The sequence below is a fragment of the Phytophthora cinnamomi genome (genome assembly GCF_018691715.1).
Source record: "Phytophthora cinnamomi strain GKB4 chromosome Unknown Contig104, whole genome shotgun sequence".
Classification (NCBI taxonomy): Eukaryota; Oomycota; class Peronosporomycetes; order Peronosporales; family Peronosporaceae; genus Phytophthora; species Phytophthora cinnamomi.
The window spans coordinates 742,422-760,110 of NW_027151037.1; the positions used below are offsets into that span (position 1 = coordinate 742,422).

General features: G+C 58.1%; 4 protein-coding genes across 6 annotated transcripts; 2 read left to right on the top strand and 2 right to left on the bottom strand.

Annotated features, from left to right (window-relative positions):
* Positions 1 to 1,250: 1,250 nt before the first annotated feature.
* Positions 1,251 to 8,702, top strand: IUM83_06049 (DENN domain; the record flags this gene model as incomplete). 3 transcript variants are annotated; one of them, XM_067930228.1, is made up of 2 exons in its annotated part: positions 1,251 to 5,863; positions 6,950 to 8,702. In XM_067930228.1, 2 exons carry the CDS (start codon positions 1,251 to 1,253, stop codon positions 8,700 to 8,702), a joined length of 6,366 nt encoding a protein of 2,121 aa, XP_067782700.1. The 3 variants fall into 3 exon arrangements, with proteins under 3 accessions (XP_067782700.1, XP_067782701.1, XP_067782702.1); XM_067930227.1 differs by lacking the exon at positions 6,950 to 8,702 and having other exon boundaries at positions 1,251 to 4,344; positions 4,454 to 4,497; XM_067930226.1 differs by lacking the exon at positions 6,950 to 8,702 and having other exon boundaries at positions 1,251 to 3,416; positions 3,488 to 3,496.
* Positions 8,703 to 8,784: 82 nt separating this feature from the next.
* IUM83_06050 (Patatin phospholipase domain-containing protein 5) lies at positions 8,785 to 9,069 on the bottom strand (the record flags this gene model as incomplete). Its single annotated transcript, XM_067930229.1, has 2 exons — positions 8,785 to 8,955; positions 9,019 to 9,069. The coding sequence occupies 2 exons, from the start codon at positions 9,067 to 9,069 to the stop codon at positions 8,785 to 8,787; spliced, it is 222 nt and encodes a 73-aa protein (XP_067782825.1).
* Positions 9,070 to 11,017: 1,948 nt separating this feature from the next.
* Positions 11,018 to 12,645, bottom strand: IUM83_06051 (uncharacterized protein; the record flags this gene model as incomplete). The annotated part of the gene is made up of 3 exons (XM_067930230.1): positions 11,018 to 11,342; positions 11,422 to 11,564; positions 11,677 to 12,645. The coding sequence occupies 3 exons, from the start codon at positions 12,643 to 12,645 to the stop codon at positions 11,018 to 11,020; spliced, it is 1,437 nt and encodes a 478-aa protein (XP_067782628.1).
* A 477-nt stretch (positions 12,646 to 13,122) lies between these two features.
* On the top strand, positions 13,123 to 15,251 carry IUM83_06052 (putative palmitoyltransferase; the record flags this gene model as incomplete). Its single annotated transcript, XM_067930231.1, has 2 exons — positions 13,123 to 13,406; positions 13,472 to 15,251. The coding sequence occupies 2 exons, from the start codon at positions 13,123 to 13,125 to the stop codon at positions 15,249 to 15,251; spliced, it is 2,064 nt and encodes a 687-aa protein (XP_067782627.1).
* Between the last annotated feature and the right edge of the window lie 2,438 nt (positions 15,252 to 17,689).

The following is a 17,689-nucleotide window of genomic DNA, read 5'->3' on the forward strand; positions in this document are numbered from 1 at the left end:
AAAATAGCGGATTTTATCAAATTCAAAATCTGTCATTTTGACCAAAATCAACGTTTTTTTGGTCTAATTCGGTAAATAGGTACCGAACCTTATTAGGACTGCGTCGCACCTAGTCGGAGTGATCGGGTACATTATGTTGGAAATAAGAGCAAACCCACGGTACTTCAAGTGATGTATATCAGATATAAGAGAACGTGTACGGTACTTCTCAAACCCCTGACTTACGTGGGAGGCGGGACAGAAACGGCAATGCTTGTCAAACCTGCTGGGCGCTGGTGCAATTGCTTACGTTCGGCCAGACGGGTGATCGGTCATAATGGCCTGGGCCGGCTGGTGGCTGCTGGCCGAGAGCTGGTGCCGCCACCGCGCTGCAGCGGCCGATCGATCGATCGCTGGCGTCGAAGCGGCCATCGCGACGCGGCGCTGCTCACTGAAATTGAAGTTGGCGGCGTACGTACCGCGAGATGGGTACTCTCAAAATTCGGGCCAAAATTCCAATGTATGGAAAGCCGGAGGACAGCAATTAGAGGTGTGCACCGGCCTAAAAGGGGCGCCGAAAAATGCCACGGTGACGACGGAGCGGCGGGTCGGCGCGCCAGCTGCTTCGACGGCGGCGCAGTTGAGTCGCAGCACCTGGGCGTGGTCGAGCAGCGAAACCCGGCGTCGGAAGGCGAGACCGAGCGCGAGCGGAGACGGCACCCGCCGGCTAAGTCGCCGCGCAATTCGCAGTGCGCGAGGCGTCAAAACGCGCCGGTACCTACACTTGGGTTGACCCGGCCGTTTCGTGGGCGCTATATTTGGGACCAAGAGAGTCGCCGCAGAGTGGGACGGATTTTCCTATCCAAGGTCAGTACTTGGTCGCGCTCACTGCTGAAACGCCACTCAAATCAGTGCATCGCCTCGCTTCCTTCTCACTTCGACCTCAATCCGGTTAATTCGTCTCCACAAATCTACTGACGCAGCGGCCGTTTGCGATGAACGATTAGGGCTCCGAAATTTTCACTGTCGACGTTTGTTGCACAGAATGGCCGGGCCGCGGGCGGCGGGGGCCCAGCCCATGCAGCGCACGCGGCGGAAGCGCTAGCCACTTCAGCACCCCCGCACCGCCACCGAACGCCGAGGAGGAGCGTAGCGTCCGTCATAGCGGCCAGCCAGCCAGCGGGGCCCCCATCGCACGCACGGACGGCCAGCCAGCCTTATGCCCGAGTCGCCGCCGCCGCTGCAGCCTCCGAGACCCCATTCGACGGCAGATGCAGCGCGTGCTGCAGAGCAAGAAGAAGAAGAGCGAGGCCCCCGCGCCAGCAGCAGCAGCAGCAGCAGCAGCAGCCAGCAGTAGCAGTAGCAGCAGCAGCGCCGCCCCCGCCGCAGCCTCGCAGGACCGGCGCCTGGCCGCCACGTCCGCGTCCTCCCCGTCGCTGCATAGCGGCCATGGCCGGCGCCACGCCGCCACGCTCTACCACCACAAGAGCGCGGGCCACGCGGCGCTGTCGGCCAGCAGCAGCCACAGCAACAGCCACAGCAACGGCAATGGCAACGGAGCGCGCGACCAGGTGGTCGTGGGGCTCGCGGCCTCCACGGAGGACGAGGTGGAGGACTGGAGCAGCGACTTCCTGGCGCAGGAGCCGGCGGCCGCGGCCCCGCGCGCGCGCTGGCGGCGCCAGGACAGCGTGGGCGCCGACTTGCTGCTGGCCGACGCGCTGTACAAGCGGCGCAGCAGCAGCAGCTCCAACGGCGCGCAGACGCGCAACCGCCGCGGCAGCGAGGTGGCCGCGTCCAGCGGCAGCGGCGGCTCCGGCAGACACAGCGGAGGCGCGTACCAGGCCGACGAGGACGACGCGCGCGCGCTGCTCTACGGCTCGTACTCGTCGTCCGTCAAGGACGCGGCCAGAGGCGGAGCAGCTCGCGCGCAGGACCAGCAACAGCAGCAGCAGCAGCAGCAGCCCGAGGACGCGAGCGACAGCGACGAGGACTGGGACGCCGAGTTCGGCTTCGACGAGCAGACGGACGCCGCGCTCGGGCCGTCCGACAGCATGGACCCGACCAGGAGACGCGCCGAGAACGGCAACTTCTTCCTGCCCAACCTGCACGAGGTGCTGGACGGCGAGAGCTTGCCCGACGACGACGAGGCCGACAGCGCCGACGGCGTGTCGTTCAACCTGGACGGCGCTGGACGGCGGCAACGCAGGCCGTCGGACGAACCGCTGTTTCAGAGGAGAAGGAGCGACTTCCATCAGTCAGGAGCGAGCGTGGACGGCAGCGTGGATGGCGTACGCTCGAGTATGACGTCGGCCTCCGCGTCCTCGTCGAACGCGATCGAGTACTCGCTCGTGGACAAACTGCGGCTACTGGAGGTGGCCAACTCGTCCGCGTACGCGGTTAGGATAGAACGGTACCCCAAGCCGTCCAGCACGTTCAGCAGCCTGGAGCGAGACCGCGCCAACTTCCCCAGCTTCACCGAGAACAAGTATGAGCGATGGCTGGCGGATCTGGTCGTGCCGGACTGCGCGGTGGTATCACATCACATGGACGCGGAGCGCAACCGCCTGCCGCCCCCGAGACAGTTGAAGAACCAGCAGTTCCACGCGCTCGTGTCGCTGCCGTTCGGACGTGAGTTTGTCAACACGTTTTTCAAGCAGATCACGCACTACCGGTACTTCGGCGAGGACAAAGAGAACCGCGAGCTCGTGAGAATGTACTTCGAGAAGGTGTCGACCACTGGCATGACCGACGAGAACTGGGCTCAGAACCTGTCACCTAGCGATTTGGAGTTTGTGGTGGGGTCCAGCATAGAGATTTTGCAGGAGGCTGCCCGCCTGTACGGCCCAAAGCCCGTGGTTCCGCTCGCGACGCATCTCTCTCTATCGATGCTGTCCACATCATCGTCGGCATCGACGCAAGGCAACAAGACTACTATTTATTGGATCCAGCAATTCCAGGACATCCTCGTGCACTGCGCGGAAGCCTTCCCGCAGCACTCCAATGTTGTCGCACTTATTGAACTGCGATACGTGTGTCATCACCTGGCTGGATTCGCGAGCGGAGAGTACGAGTACAAGTGGCAGATATGCAACCAGTTACCTGCGTTCTTGCCACTGGAACCTGTGGTCGGTGATTCGGCCTCGCAGATCGTAAACGAAGTCCTCCAGTACTATGGCGCATTGTTCCAGCACCTGAACACAAGTCCAGAAAGCCGCAGCAGCAATCGATACAAGTCGTCTGGTGATAAGCGAAACCAGCCGTCAGAGGACGCAAGACATTTTGCTCTCTCCTCGGATGTCATCTGTCTTCAGGCGCTCATCCTGTGTGATATCCAGAGCTTGTACGACAGCAAAAGTGCGTTGGCTGAGATCTCGCTTCCTGCACTTGAGGAACTCCTTGAGTTCGAAGACGACGAGGCAACCGTAGATCCCATCTTGGTGGGGCTGTTACCGCACAACCGTGACAGCCGCAGTAGCTCGTCATCGTCCAACCCTGATTATCGCGACAGTGGATATGAACGTGGTGATCTTTCGAAAGGGCTTGGCGGATGGAGCGCAAGCGTCAAACTGTTCGAGTTGCTGAGGCCGTCATCTCGTTCGCGCAACTCGGCGCTGAGCTTCTTCTACGAGCGAATATCAGCTGCTAAGTTCTCGCTCGTGAAAGCGAAATGCGCATCAGTGTTGGCCGCCATGCACATTTCCTCCACCACTTCCCACGGTAACCTGAGGGTGGCGGAGTCGCTAGCATACGAGGCATTGCGCTTGCTGGAGACGTGCTCAAAAAAGGCTGTGGCGAAGCTATCTAAAGTGCCATCACTGCGTGGCCGCGACAAGGCCGTGCCATTATCCTACTTCAGCATATTTAACAACGATGGACTCCTTTCCGACTTGGGCCGCGAGGCACTTGAGGGTCTGGGCAACATATTGATCAAGAACAACAAATACCGATACGGCATCCTGTGTCTGGAAGCAGCAGGCGCCCTATTCAGTTTTCTGAACCAGGGCTGCGAGTATGAAAAGCTGGACCGGCTTCTATGCAAGCTAACGCTGGAAGCCGACGATGTGCACCGAGCGCTGCCACTGCACGAGAAGGTGACAAGCGCAGCGCAGAGACAGGGAAATATCACGGTATATGTGTATTTAACGCAGGAGATGACCAAGCTGTGGATTCGTGAAGGCAACTTCACCCGCGCCGAAGAGTATTTGGCAACAGCCTGTCATTTCCTGCGGGACCACACAAACCTGCTTCCGCCACACTTCCTGTCGTCTGTTAGTAACGGGAGTTATTCGAGCAGTGAAGCACCGTCCAGCCGCAGTGGCACGATGATGACAGCTACATCGAGCTCGGTGTCGTCGTCGCTTTCGGGTTCGTTTCACCTTTCGTCGCGCAGTACCGGAAACGCGAGCGAGGTAGACACTTGGTTGAACCACGATATTAACCTGCACTTGCTCGTCCGTGACGTGTACCGCTCCAGTGGGCGGTGTTTGGAAGGCATGCGCGTCCTCGAACACCTCCTGAACTATAGTACTCGCCTGCCTCGTGGAAAGCGCACCCAATTGCGTATGCTGCTTGCTGAAGACGCACTCAAAATGCGCATGTTTGACATTTGTCGTCACATGTTCTCGCTGATGGAACGAGAGGCAACAGCGTTTTGTGACCGGCTGCAAGAGAACATCAAGGGTTTCAGTGGACCGGGAAGTAGCAGTGGCACCGGACCTGGAACGAGCAGCAGTGGTGGTGGCCGAAGTTTGGGCGGCATGGGTAGCGAAGCTCGCTACTGTTTCGACATGTCGTTCACTCTCCGTTATATCGTTTGCCGCGTCAAGTTGTATCTCAAGCTGGGTGACTACTGCAACGCTTTTGCTTGGCTGTCTTTGGCGCACGTGAAGAACGACCGTGACAATGTTCGTAAGCAGGCCCAACTGTACGTTCTTGATGGCAAGGTACTTCGTGCTTTCTGTCGAGAGCAGCAAGAGTATGAGTGGGAGCTCCGCCGGGATGGTGAAGAACGTACTCGAAGAGGACGCTCGATGGGCTCCACTTTTGTTGGAAGTGTTGTGTCTCCGGCACAGGTGGAGGAAATGCTGAAGCCTTTGGGTGTATCAGTTTATGGCTTAAACAAGGACGAAAAACAGCGGCTACATGAGCGCATGGTCCTGTTTGGTACGTGCGTTCGAGACGTGGACAAGGCTAAGGAACAAGCGCAAAATGCATTTTGGACGGCTTTCGATTTGTATCGCGTGCTGGACGACAGCTTGTACCAGCTCAAGGTGATCCTGGAGGTCGTTTCTTTCATGCTTGCACCTATTCAGCGATCATTCTTCGCGCTTGGTAGCAACATGGACGACGAGATGCTCAAGTCCCACTTACACCGTCGAAGCTCCGGTAAAGAATCGTCGGTACTGGAGTTGGAGGACCTTGGTGGCGATGATACGATTGAGAAAACGCGGAAAGTATTGCTGGAAGCGCAAAAGCTGCTTCGTCCTGCGTTGAATTTGGCTGAGCAAGTGGCGAGTCCCGCGTGCTTCCTTCGAACGCTGATTTTCTGCAGTGAAGTGTGGGTCTGGCTCGAGCGCATCGCATCCTATAAGAGCGAAAAACATCTGAAGGAAGCGACTGCTTTATGGGAGGAGGCCGTTCGCATCATGAAGGGCGTATTCTTCCGGCGTGTTGCATTCCATGACGTGGCGGATGCAAATGTGCTTCATTCGTCTGGCTTCAGTAACGACTTTACGATGCCGTATGCACGAGGACTCAACAAAGGCCGCTTCTGCGTGGTTCCCATCTTGAATTTCAGTGAAGGATTCATTGTCAAGCTGGAAGCTATGACCCTGCAATTGATCCTTGCGGCATGCCAGATCCAGCAATTCGAGCGTGTACCCGAGTACGTTGAAGAAACGCTGCTCTTGCATCTCGACGAACTGTTGAGTGCGCGGATGTGCTTGAGCAGCATTGTTCACCAGTTGCAAACGTTCCGGGCGTTGCAAAGATCACACAAGCGACTTCCTCCAAGTGGTTCCTCGTCAAATTTGGCCGCCGCCGCCGCTGCTGTGCCTTCTGGATCTAGCGTGTCTGTCTCAAGTGTGGGCAGTGGCAACTCTAGATCTTCGTCATTTTCTGCAGTGATTCCCGTGCCGTCACCACAAATGAGTGGCAGTGGAAAGCAGGTATCGACGCCGTCCCCAAGCGCTGGTGGCGTAGCGGGAGGAAAGCGAGCTGGTCACAAAAAGAACCAGTCCATGTCGTCGATATCGGAGTTGCTGGCGTCGAACACTTTATCGCCGTACCAAGAGGGCTCCGCGTCGTATGGTGCTCCCAGTGGTCTGAAAAGCTCAGCTACACCTCGAACAGGCTTGGCCTCGTTAAGCGAGCGACCTAATGTACCGCCTTCTTCAACAGCAACGGGGAAATCCGCCAGTTCAGCTCACAGCGGTCATTCTACCGCTGTGAAGAAAGCTGGCGAACGGAAGCCGCGACGGTATACTCGAGAGCGATCGCGCTCAGCTCCCCAGCCTGCTGTGCCGAACTATCCATCTCCGACAGCCGATGCGCCGTCTTCACGGACTGGAGAAGGCCGTCCTCATGAGGGTGGAAGCATGCCGGTCCTTGCCGAGTCGGGAGAAAGCAGTGATAGCTCTATGAAGCGCACTTCATCCGTGAAGTTCATTGACCTGGGAGACCTTCGCTCGCTGCCGCCTGGAGATGACTTCGTCCTGGGTCGCAGCGATGGGTTTGCACACGACGAAGGCAGTAGTTCGAACGGAGCTATTGGCTTGTGCGATTTCGATGAGGTGCAGTCCGAGAAGTTGTGGTGGATTTTCAATTTGTGGCATGACGCGAAGGTGAAGTACGTTGAAGGCAAAATCGAGACATCAGAGTTCAGGTCGCGAAACTTGCGGTACTTAAGGACTTTGCTGGATGCTTTCGATCCGCAACAGATTGCGGTGCTTTACTTCGGTGGTCTTGATAGCTCGTCAACAGATTCTGTTGTGACCCCTGGAGGAACAAGAGTGCCAGCTGCTGTGAACACTGGCAACCCGAATGGGATGCTGGACTTCGACGTCTCGCGGATGAATTCGCATGCGCTGATTCAAGACCGCCAGCTGGTGCTTTCAATTGGCTACGACTATGCACCAGAAGTGCGAACGCCGTTTGGGACTCATCCCAAGCTCCAATTCAAGGTGTTCGATGTGCGTGAGGGCGACACCAGTGCGTGGCGTCAAGAGATCCCACGACCTGAATGGTATCTAGCAGAGTACGACATGCTGGAAGCCGAGGAAGCGGCTGTAGGTGCCGGAGTATTGCGAACAATGCGGCTGCTTGGCGCAAAGCTGCTGGTGAAGTTGCTGGGAGTACTGTTGCTGGAGAACTCTGTAGTGGTGGTTGGTAATTCCTATCCGCAGATTCAAGAGGTGACCACAAGCCTGTTGAAACTACTGGAGCCGTTCCGCTGGCAACACTCTTTCCTGCCTTTCGTGCCCGTGACGTCGTGGCGATTCCTCCACGACGCTGCGTTCCATCATGCGCAAGCGGAGTTGGCGGCTCGACCGAAGAGCCGTAGATCGTTTTCTAGGCTTTCGCACGACTGGCGCGCATGGAGCAGTGGTGGCAGTGGTAGTGCTACGGGCTCGTACTCTTCATCACGGGGCAGCACTGACAGTCTCAATGGAGGTGGGAATAGTTCGTCAACCGCAGTTTCTTCGGATCCGATGGAGGAGGAACCACCGTTTCTCATGGGCGCTACGGCGGACACATGGCAGAGCTGCCTGACCTTCTCGAAGAAATGCGGCAACGATCCTCGCTTGCTTGGGTCGTGTGTTGTGGTGGTTGATCTCGAGGATGTGGACTCGCTTGTGACGGACAAAACGTTCCGAAACGCTGTACCTTTGCCGAAGAAATGGCGCAGGCAGTTTTTGGAGCGAGTTGACAAGATCACCAAGCAGCGCCACAAGATGCGAATGAAGATGAGCCGCAGACACTCAGCGCAGCAGCTCGTGTCCAGCCGGGGCCCCACTACACCCGCCTCGGCGTCCGGTGTAACCTCACAGTCGATGCGGTCGCCAGTGGGGGCATATCCCCCGATGGACGTCACTTTGCGCAGCTTCGACGACGGGATGAGTAGTAGCAGGTCTGGATCGAGCTGGATGATGACCCCAGTCTCAACTAGCGGCGTGTCTGACTCGGACAGCAACTACCAGGGAGCTCAGCCGTCATCGGATCCGAACGGACTGGATGATCGACAGTATTACGACTCGGAGTGTGCCGCAGCGTTCGTCGGCGGTCTCCGTGAGTTCTATGACAAGTTGTTGGGGCTGTGCGCTGAAAAGGAGCGCAAGGCCAAGGGCAACAAGAAGAAAAAGAGCCCGAGCAGCAGCGGCCATTCGAAGCGTCAGGAGATCAAGTCGTGGTTCTCGTCATCGCACGACTTCGACGCGTTCGTGGACAACTTCCAGAACACGGACTTGCTGGAAGCCTATGAGAAGGAGAAGGCTGCAGCGCTGGCAGAAGCCCAAGCGCAGGCGAGGGCCATGCACCAGCTGGAGCGTCAGTCCAGCGAGCACGAGGTCAGTTCTGCCAGCAGTGGCCGCAGTGCCACGCGATTCGGCGCCACGCCCAAGTCGCTCGTGAACGCCTTCACGCCGCAGCAGCTAAAGAGCTTCGGCAGCTTCAGCAGTTTGACGGCCAGCAATCGCAGCTCAGGTGGCCAGGAGCGGAGGCGGTGACGAAGGCGAGACACGGGTATCTTGCGTCGCCGCCTCCATTTGTTGTTGTAGGAGCAGGAATTGTAGGGAGCTAAACTATTATTTATCCGCAAAGTTTTGCGAATGTTAACGAGGAGTTGGTAGTGTTTTGTTGTTGCTGCTCGCGCGCTTGTTGCAGCGCCAGCTTGGCCTTGGCGTGCAGCTGTTGATCGATGCGGTAGGCGACGGAGGCTTTGCCGGCTCGCACCGCCCACTGAAGTGGGGTCTTCTTGGCCTGACATCCAGAGATTCCATGAGGTGGGGGAACTAACGAGGGGTCCATCGACCTTCTGCCTACCTTGTCGGCTAGATTCCAGTTGGCTCCGTGGTTTAGCAGCAGCCAGATCATTTCCTCCGAGCCAGTCTTGCACGCCAAGTGCAGCGGTGCGTACCATCCCTAGCAAAACTCGCAAATCTTGTCAATTACTGTAGGGCACGACGACGATGGTGGTTCATTTACCCAGGTGCTTCGCTGGTTGACATCGGCCCCGTAAGCTAGTAGAAGTTGCACGATCTCGACGTCACCTTCTGATACAGCTCGGTGCAGCCCCGTCACGCCGGACTAGAAGCAAGCGGTCAGCGCATACTTTCCAGCGAAAGCCTCTGCGAAAACGCTCGTTACCCATCGATTCTGCCTGATTAGAGTGGGGTGGGCTTCCAGCACGTGGCGGAGCCGAGCTACGTCGTGCTGCTTAACCAGCAGGCAGAGGTCTGGCACTGACGAAGATTCCGATTCCATGAAGAGATCGCAGCGACCGGTCTCCAAGTGCTGCCGAAATAGTATGCCACAAGTAGTACGACAGCGAAAACGAAGCGTGTAGGTTGCTGCAGTGGGGTTGTTACATGTAGCTCTGCGCTTTTAAAATCGACAGCTTTCATGTAGTATGGAAACTCGTTCAACCAGCGACGATGGTTCCGGTTTTCTCATGTCTCCTGCACTGATCGTGGGTACCCGAAATGCCCAGGCGCTAAGCGACTTCTGATCCAACCGGAAGGCACTCCACTGTCCGTCACGTAGACACCGCAGAGCACACCGGCAGAAGTAAAACCCGCAATAAGGTCCAGCAGCTCGTGCCCGCGACTGGGTTCGTAGTTCCACCCACGGGGAGGTCGCACGTAGCGCACGTGCGTGAGATGCTGCAGCATGAACTTCTTTAACGGTTGATAGACGGCTGAGCAGTGAGTTCGTAGCTGCGCATCGTTTTGCTCCATCGGAATGCCTCGAACTCTGCGAAATAGAGGGCTCTGAGCGTTGCGTTCGCAGAACTGGCAGCTAGTCGCACCAGTCTCCAGGTCGACTGCAATACCTCGCCAGTGCGCTTCCAAGACGTGTGCGGGGCTACGCCTTGCATTTCTGGCGCTGAAAAATTCCACACCGAAGCCGGGCAGCACGATATCCAGCAATCTTGACAGCATTGTTGTGTTTTCAGGGTCGATTGGTACTGTGTTTTCCGTGCCGACACCACACTCTTTCTCTAAGCCCTCAACCAGCGAGAATACGATCGGCTGCATTGTAGCAGCTTCGAAGTATCCGCCTCCTCTAAACATTTGCAGCACCTTGAAGCAGTGGGGCTGAATGCCCTTGTATAGCAAACACATAGCCCCCAACAAATGTGCACGCGCGTCAAGCATCTTTGGGAGTGGTAGCTCGCTTGGTACAACCTCAGTCGCAGTGATCCTATCCCAGTTGCACGCGCAGCGACCGCGAGCCCCCTGTGCTGAACGAGGTATCAGATGATGCCAATCTCCATGACATTTGAGTCCGAAGTGAGCGCTGTTCTTTTTGTAGTAGATCAGCAGGGCTTCTGTTGCAATTGCATCGCGAACGTCTTGCTTCAGCGATTGTGAACACCTTAACAGCAAGTTGTTGGCGTCTTGCGGGGCCAGCAGCGGCGCGAGGTGTGAGTGAAAAAGCGTGACCAAATTGGGCAAATCAATTAGGGCTTCTCGACCTGCTTTCTTCGCCTTGGTAGTAGAGCGCCTTCTCCTTCCCCCTCGACGTTGGTCAACGTTCTTCTCAGCTGAAGTGGCTAGGCGCTTTCTTCCGCGCGTCATGGGTCCCAGTGAAGAAGAATGGAATTCTTCGCGACCACAAATTTGCCCAGCGAACGACGCTGTACTGGACGCTGTGTTGTCTAATCCTAGATATGAAACGTACCATCGCCCGACAAATTGCAGCATATCATGACCACTGGACCGCACGAAAAAGCGATTGGTTAGTTACAACATACATGGTATTGAGCTCAAAGAAAAAAAAAGTTAAAGAAGCAAGCCCGTTGCGCGGCATCTAGATATCCTCAAGTCCGGTCGCTGATCTTGATCCGCCAGGTTGAAGTATTCAACAGGAACATGTGCGTTCGCCACCCGCTGTTCTGCAGCATTTGGTGGAAGAGCGGGAAGTCGGCCGTCATCTTATGAAGTGTAGACTCGAGCAGTGGCTGATGCGTGATGGTGCCACCGTTCGAAGACGGAGGCGGTGATGCAGTAGGAGGCACCGAAGCCAGAGCCTGGAGCACCAGCACAGCCTGGAAGAACGCGCGCAGTTCGTCTTTGGGTTTCGCCTCTGCCTGGAACATGACGTGCACGCAGTCTCCCACCACAGTCAACAAGTAGGCTTCGTCGCTGCATCAATAGAGCAACACCCAAAAAGGCATTAGGAGTGCTTCAAGCGAAAAGGGATAGCACCGGGAAAGCAACCTACCTGTATAGTTGCATCAGTCGGTCGAGGTCGCGCGAGGTCGGAACGGCCTGGTGTAGCTCTGCCCCCATGACTAAATGGCTCGTCACTGGCAGTACTGGATCTCTAAAAATTGACTCCTCTTGGTTGACACTGCGAACAGAGTACTGCATCGAGCCCACGGAATAACAACAACAACAACAACAACATTGTTAGAAAAGGTCGCGTAATCACGTCAACTTCGAGATGATTCCCTCCGATCACCTCACTCACACTCACCCGTCCATCGAGGTCGGCCACAAGCTCCTTGCCCGGCTTATTGCCCGACGAGAGGAACCTCTGCACCAGAATCAGCCCGCGCGAGCAGTTAACCGTGGGGATACAGAGGCACGACACGGCGTGGTAGTTGGCGAACACGTGGATGATCGTGAGCAGCAGGAAGGCGACCCAAACGGCGCGCGGCGACGAGTTGACGGCGTTGGCGAAGTACATGCCGAACATGAGTCCGAAGAGCTTGACGGCCGTCTCCTGCGAGCCCTCCTTGGCGGCGCAGTCGGCCATGTTGTCCCTCTTGGCGAAGTGCGTCATGAGCGACGAGCGCGTGGCGCCCGCGGCCACGCCGCACATGGCTTTGCACACGCTGGAGACGCACAGCACCTCGGTGACGAGCGTAGGGAAGTAGGGCGCCACCATGTCCAGCGTGAGTCCCATGTCGTTGATGACGTCGGCGAACAGGCGCCAGCGTTTGACGTTCACGTCGAACTTGGGCCCCACCAGGTAGGCGAAGGTGAGCCCGCCGATCATGCCCGAGCCATCGCGCAGCACCCACTGCAGCGCGGCGGCCAGCGGCGTGGCCTTGTCGTCGCCCACGCCCACGCTCTGCAGCACGCTCTGCGTGGCCAGCACGCCGCGCAGGTAGCTGCACATGGCCTGCAGCGTGTCCCAGCCCTGGAAGCTCAGGTAGTCCTCGCTCACGCTGTCGGGGTAGCCCGCGGGCAGGAACATCTCCTGCAGCTCGCGCGTGAGCCCGGCCAGCGTCAGGCAGCCGGCGGCGGACGGCGCGCGCCCCGAGCCGGCGGACAGCAGCTGCTCGCCGTGCTGCACGTAGCGCCGCGGCGCCTCGTTCGCGCACACGGGCCGCGTGTCGAACTCGGTCACGCGCACGGCGCGAGCGTCCTTGCCGTCGCTGGAGGGCGGCGGCGACGTGGCCGGGGACGGGCCCACCTTGCGCTGCGTCAGCTCGGTCATCGTCAGCGGCTCGGCTCGGCTTGGCTCGGGCTTGGGCTTGGCTTGGCTTGGCTGATGTCGAAGTGCCTGGCGCTGCCAAGTGTCTAGGGCCCCCTCGCACTGTTTTTGAACAGTTCTTTATAGTTTCGTGTGTGCCACACTGGTGTCGGTGGATTCTGGAGTGTGGTGCACATCCGAATTAGGGGTGGGACCTAGCCACCTTCAAGATATGGATTCGACCCAAGAACAGAGTAATGTTTTCATTACACTGACATCGAAATAGACAGACTAATTGCACAATTTCACCTCTATATACGGCTACTTGTCGGCAGTTATCATATCAGTATCGGAGGATAGAGAAGATGGGTACGCTGAGCATCGGATACCAAAGGTTCCATTGTCTCATGGCTGCACCTGCACCTGCACCTCCTGCTGCGCACAGCTCCACATAGCTGCGCATTACAGGACTGGAGACTTGCTGCGCGCTGCACCTCCGCGATGGACGTGGACTACGACGGGCAGACGGCGTTCGACGCGGCCGCCAACGGCGACTTCCCGCTCGTGGTGCTGCTCTGGGGCATGGCCATGGCCGTGCAGCCGCAGCCCGCGGACCTGCTGGCCGCCCGGGACGCGCGCGGGAACTCGCTGGCCCACTACGCGGCGGCGGGCGTCGAGGACACGTGCGACACCATGCACTTCCTCATGCAGCAGATGCAGGCCTCGGGCCGCGAGCCGTCGACGCTGCTGGACGCCAAGAACGCCGCAGGCGAGACGCCGCTCATGTACGCGCCGCCTCCCGAGTTCTTGACGCTGTGTGTCCTTATGTTGCTGCTGTACATTGTTGCAGGAGAGCCGCCCACGCCGGCAACTTACGGCTGGCCGACACGCTGCTGCGCTCCGGGGACGTGGACCTGCTGGCGCAGGACGCGCGCGGCAACACGGCGGCCCAACACGCCGCGGCGCAGGGCCACCTCTGGATGCTGCACTTCTTGCTGGAGGCGGAGCAGCGGCGCAACGCTGCGCTGGCCAAGACGGGCCAGCCGGGCCAGACGGCGACGCTCGGCGGCTACTCGCTGCAGCAACGCAGCGTGCTGCACTACGCGTGCATGAGCGAGTACAAGCCCATGGTGCAGTACCTGCTCACGAGAGGCTTCGACGCCAACGAGGCCGACGCCGAGGGCAAGACGTGCCTGGACATCGCCAAGACGCGCAACCTGCTCTGGCTGGAGGACCTGCTCACGGGCAAGGCGAAGGCGGCGGACCCGCCCACGCACATGCGCAAGACGCGCGGCGTTGTGGCGACGCTGCATGGTGCGCTGCTGCTGGCGATCCTCTCGACGAGCTACTGGCTGGTGTGGTGGCTCGCGCTGCCCTTGATTCTGATTGTGCTGGGCAAGTCGCTGTCGGCGTTCCGTCAGCCGGGCCACGGACATGGCCACGGCGGCCATTCCCACGGGGCTGCACCCAAGAACGCGGCAAACCTGCATCCCTCCAAGCGAAACGTGGTCGTGGCTTTGGACGTCTCACTGGAGCAATTGGAGCAAGGCCCGACGGCGGCCATGGCTGCTCGTAGCAAAAAGGTGAAGAACGAGACGAGCGTTGGGCTGCACACGCTGACGAGAGCCCAGCCCGAGACTGCCATGGGCATTTGGATGGCTTGGGTCGGCCTGTTCACGATGCTGTACATTGTGCTGTGGGTCGACTCGTCATACAAGGACTTTGCAGACAGCCACACGATCTTCCTTGGCATCGCTGGAGGAATAGAAGTGGCGTTTTTGGCGGCATGGACAAAGCTGGCGTTCTTCTGTCCGACGGACCCAGGGACGATTACCACCTACGAGCAGGACGTCAAGACAATGCTGGACAAGGCGACGCGGGCCGAGACACCGGACATGACTAAGTTTTGCCGCACCTGTTTGGTCATGAAGCCGATTCGCTCCAAACACTGCGCTCAGTGTGGGATCTGCATCGCTCGGCATGATCACCACTGTGCGTGGATTAACCGATGCGTCGGGTACAGCAACCACAGGTTGTTTTTCGGTTTCTTGATTTTGCACTGCATCGTGCTGGGCGTGTACTTTGCGCTGGCTATCCTCGTACTCTCCGATGCTACGCACGACCTCCATGCCGAGCGAGTGAAGACGGATGGAAGTGGCAGCAGTGACAGTTTGTCAGCTATGGACATCTGGGTGGAAATTCCGTCGCTTATTAGCAAGCACTTGCTCGTTATCATGGTGCTGGTTTGGTCGCTCATGGCTTTCGCGGCGCTCGCTATGATGACTAACCAACATATCAACAACATCGAGAAGAACCTGACGATCAACGAGCAGATGAACTGGCGACGATACGCGTATATGACCCAGCCACCTGCGTCTGGGTCAAAGGCCGACCATGCCGGCAAGAAAACTTCGCCTGGAGGCATGTCGAATCCGTTCGATCGCGGATTCAAGATGAACGTGGTGGAGTTTTTCTTCCGCTCCGGTAGCTCAACAGTAGACTATCGCAAGGTGTTCACCGTGCCAACTCAGGGTGGTGGCGTCACGAGCTCAGTCACAACCACATCCGTCGAAATGTCGACGACGTCCGAAGTCGCTGGGGAGAAAGCTGATGCCAGCGATATCGTGTAGAAAGATGGGGCCTTCCTTGTCAAGATATGAACACAAACAATTTGCTTTAGAGGAGTTAAAGAGTAATAACTTAGTGTTTGTGTGTTTCCTACTGTCTTTTATGAGTCTCAAGTAGCTTGTCCAGGGAGATTCGTGCGTGTGGATCTACAACGAGCATCTTGCGAACAAGTTCTTTCAACTCGAATGGCACGACCTGCGCTGTTAGGAGGGCTTCAGCTCGAGGCCAGTCCAACGACAGGGAGTCCGACAACTGCAACGGACGTTTGCTTGCATCGAGGTACGGGTGTTGCCCCGTTAGTGCTTGGAATAGTAAAATACCAAGGCTGAACACATCTGCCTGCGGAGTAGGTGGGGGCAGCGGATCTTGAACACGCTCCGGTGCGACGTACCCGGGCGTACCTGTCATCGCTTGGCCTGATGCGGTGCTGCCGTCCAGCAAACTATAAGCTCCACCAAAATCGATGATCCACGCTTGGGAAATATCCGACGTCACCAGCACATTCTCCAGATTCAGATCGCAGTGAACCACACCTGATCTGTGTACTACTTGTAGCAAAGTGACTAGCTTCTCCAACAATCGCCAGGCTTCTTCTTCGCTGAGTTTTCGACCGCCATCCCGCCTGCGTCGCTGCCGTAGAAACTGCAGCAGCGTCGTACCTGGAAGTTGCGGCATGACTAGAACCATTTCTTCTGGCGTCTCGACAACTCGATACCCCCGCACCAGATCCACATCTTGAGCGAGCGACGACGTGTAAAGCCGTCGGAGTATCTGAAGTTCATGGCAGTCGCCTTGCTGACCCGAAGGCGCCAGAGTCTTGACCACGAAGCACTTCGACGAGCGAACATGCTGCACGACGCGAATCTTTTTTCCTCGAGGGGCATGTTCCTGCTGCACTGGCCTGACGTCTCGACTCCATCTCGCATGAGCTAGAGCCTCACGAACAATCGAACACCAGATACTCGCATCCGCTGTAGTTGGAAAGCGAATTCGCAGACGAAATGCTGCCGAGTTCTTTGCTGCGCTCCGTAGCTGAATGCCCGATGAACCTGTAAGTTCGCACGTCGTGTCCAGCGCCAGCACGTACGTCGTCTCCGGTTGCACTTCAGGACAGTCCACATCAAAGGCAGTAGCCCCTCCATCTGCAGCATACATCGCGAGCGTAGGCTTCTCTCCCGTCCGCAGCACAATGGTGCGCTCCTGGAATCGATGGAGTCTCCACCTCGAACCAGACAGCACTCGAACTTCGCGTGCCACATACCGCGCGCGCAGGACAGGCAGTTCACGCAGTCGTGGGTCCGAGGCCGAGCCGTTGACGTCGAAACCAGCATATCCTGCAACGGCCGTCCTGGTCGTTGACGAGACTCCAGCAGTGGAGACCGAAGCAAGACCGCACACGGAGTGACGCCGACCCAGTGCGTTTGCATGGGCAACGACTGCCACCGGAGACTTGACGTCCTGACCGCCGAGTTTGTCGGGGAGGTGGTCCCCGGCAGGCACCCGGGACAGCATCGAGGCCGATGTGCGAGCGAACGGTGCAATGCTGCACTGGAGACCGTCAGCAGATGGCTTCACGTGGCGTCCGTCCGTCGAAAAATAGAGCTGGGCCGAAATAGGCGGCGCGAATAGCCACTGGACCGATCCCGTGCCTGCTGTCACCGTCTTACCAGGTCGAGCACGCGGTAGCCCATGCAAGCCTCGACTTGCAACTCCTTGCTCGTAGCGGCGCACGTTGCGAACATCGGCATGAACCCGCCCGACGCCAACGGCTGCAGACGGGTCTGGCCAGGGCTACGCAGGACGTGAAGGCTTCACTGAAGCTCAGCTCCAATTTGGAGCTCCATTTGTTGTGTCGGGGCCTACTGCGGGCCGCCTGCAGCACCACGACAACATTTACCAGCGTGCCAGAGCCCCGCGTCAATTGAAACCTGTCGGTCGAAACGGCTGTTTCTGCTTCGACCACGAGCAGGTCGCTTGCTAAGATAGCGTCGTCATATTGCACGGCCGTGGCCGCTGGCGTGCAGCTTTCGATGCGAATGCGATGCAGCCAACGAGGCGGGTAAGCCCATGCGAGTCAACACGGAGCAGTCGCCAAACGAGCGGCCCCGGATTGCCACTGGCCGCAATCTCAGCAGAAACACGCGATGCCATCGTCCGGTGGTGTCGCCTGCCCAGTCGCCTCACATTTTTTTTCACGAGGGAGGATTGGCGACGATTGTGACGCTATCCACCACCGCGGCATCACTGGATGGCAGGGCGCAGCGGCGGCCGTAGTGCGAATGGGGCCTGCCTCACGCGGACTTGGCCGAGTCAAGCGCGACATGGACCTACTGTCCTTGAGTCCATGATGCCACTTGCCTTGCCAAACGACACTCGATAGTGGGAGCTCGATCTTGCGAGTACCGCACACGCAATTGGGCCTTCAACCTGGGGATAAGGA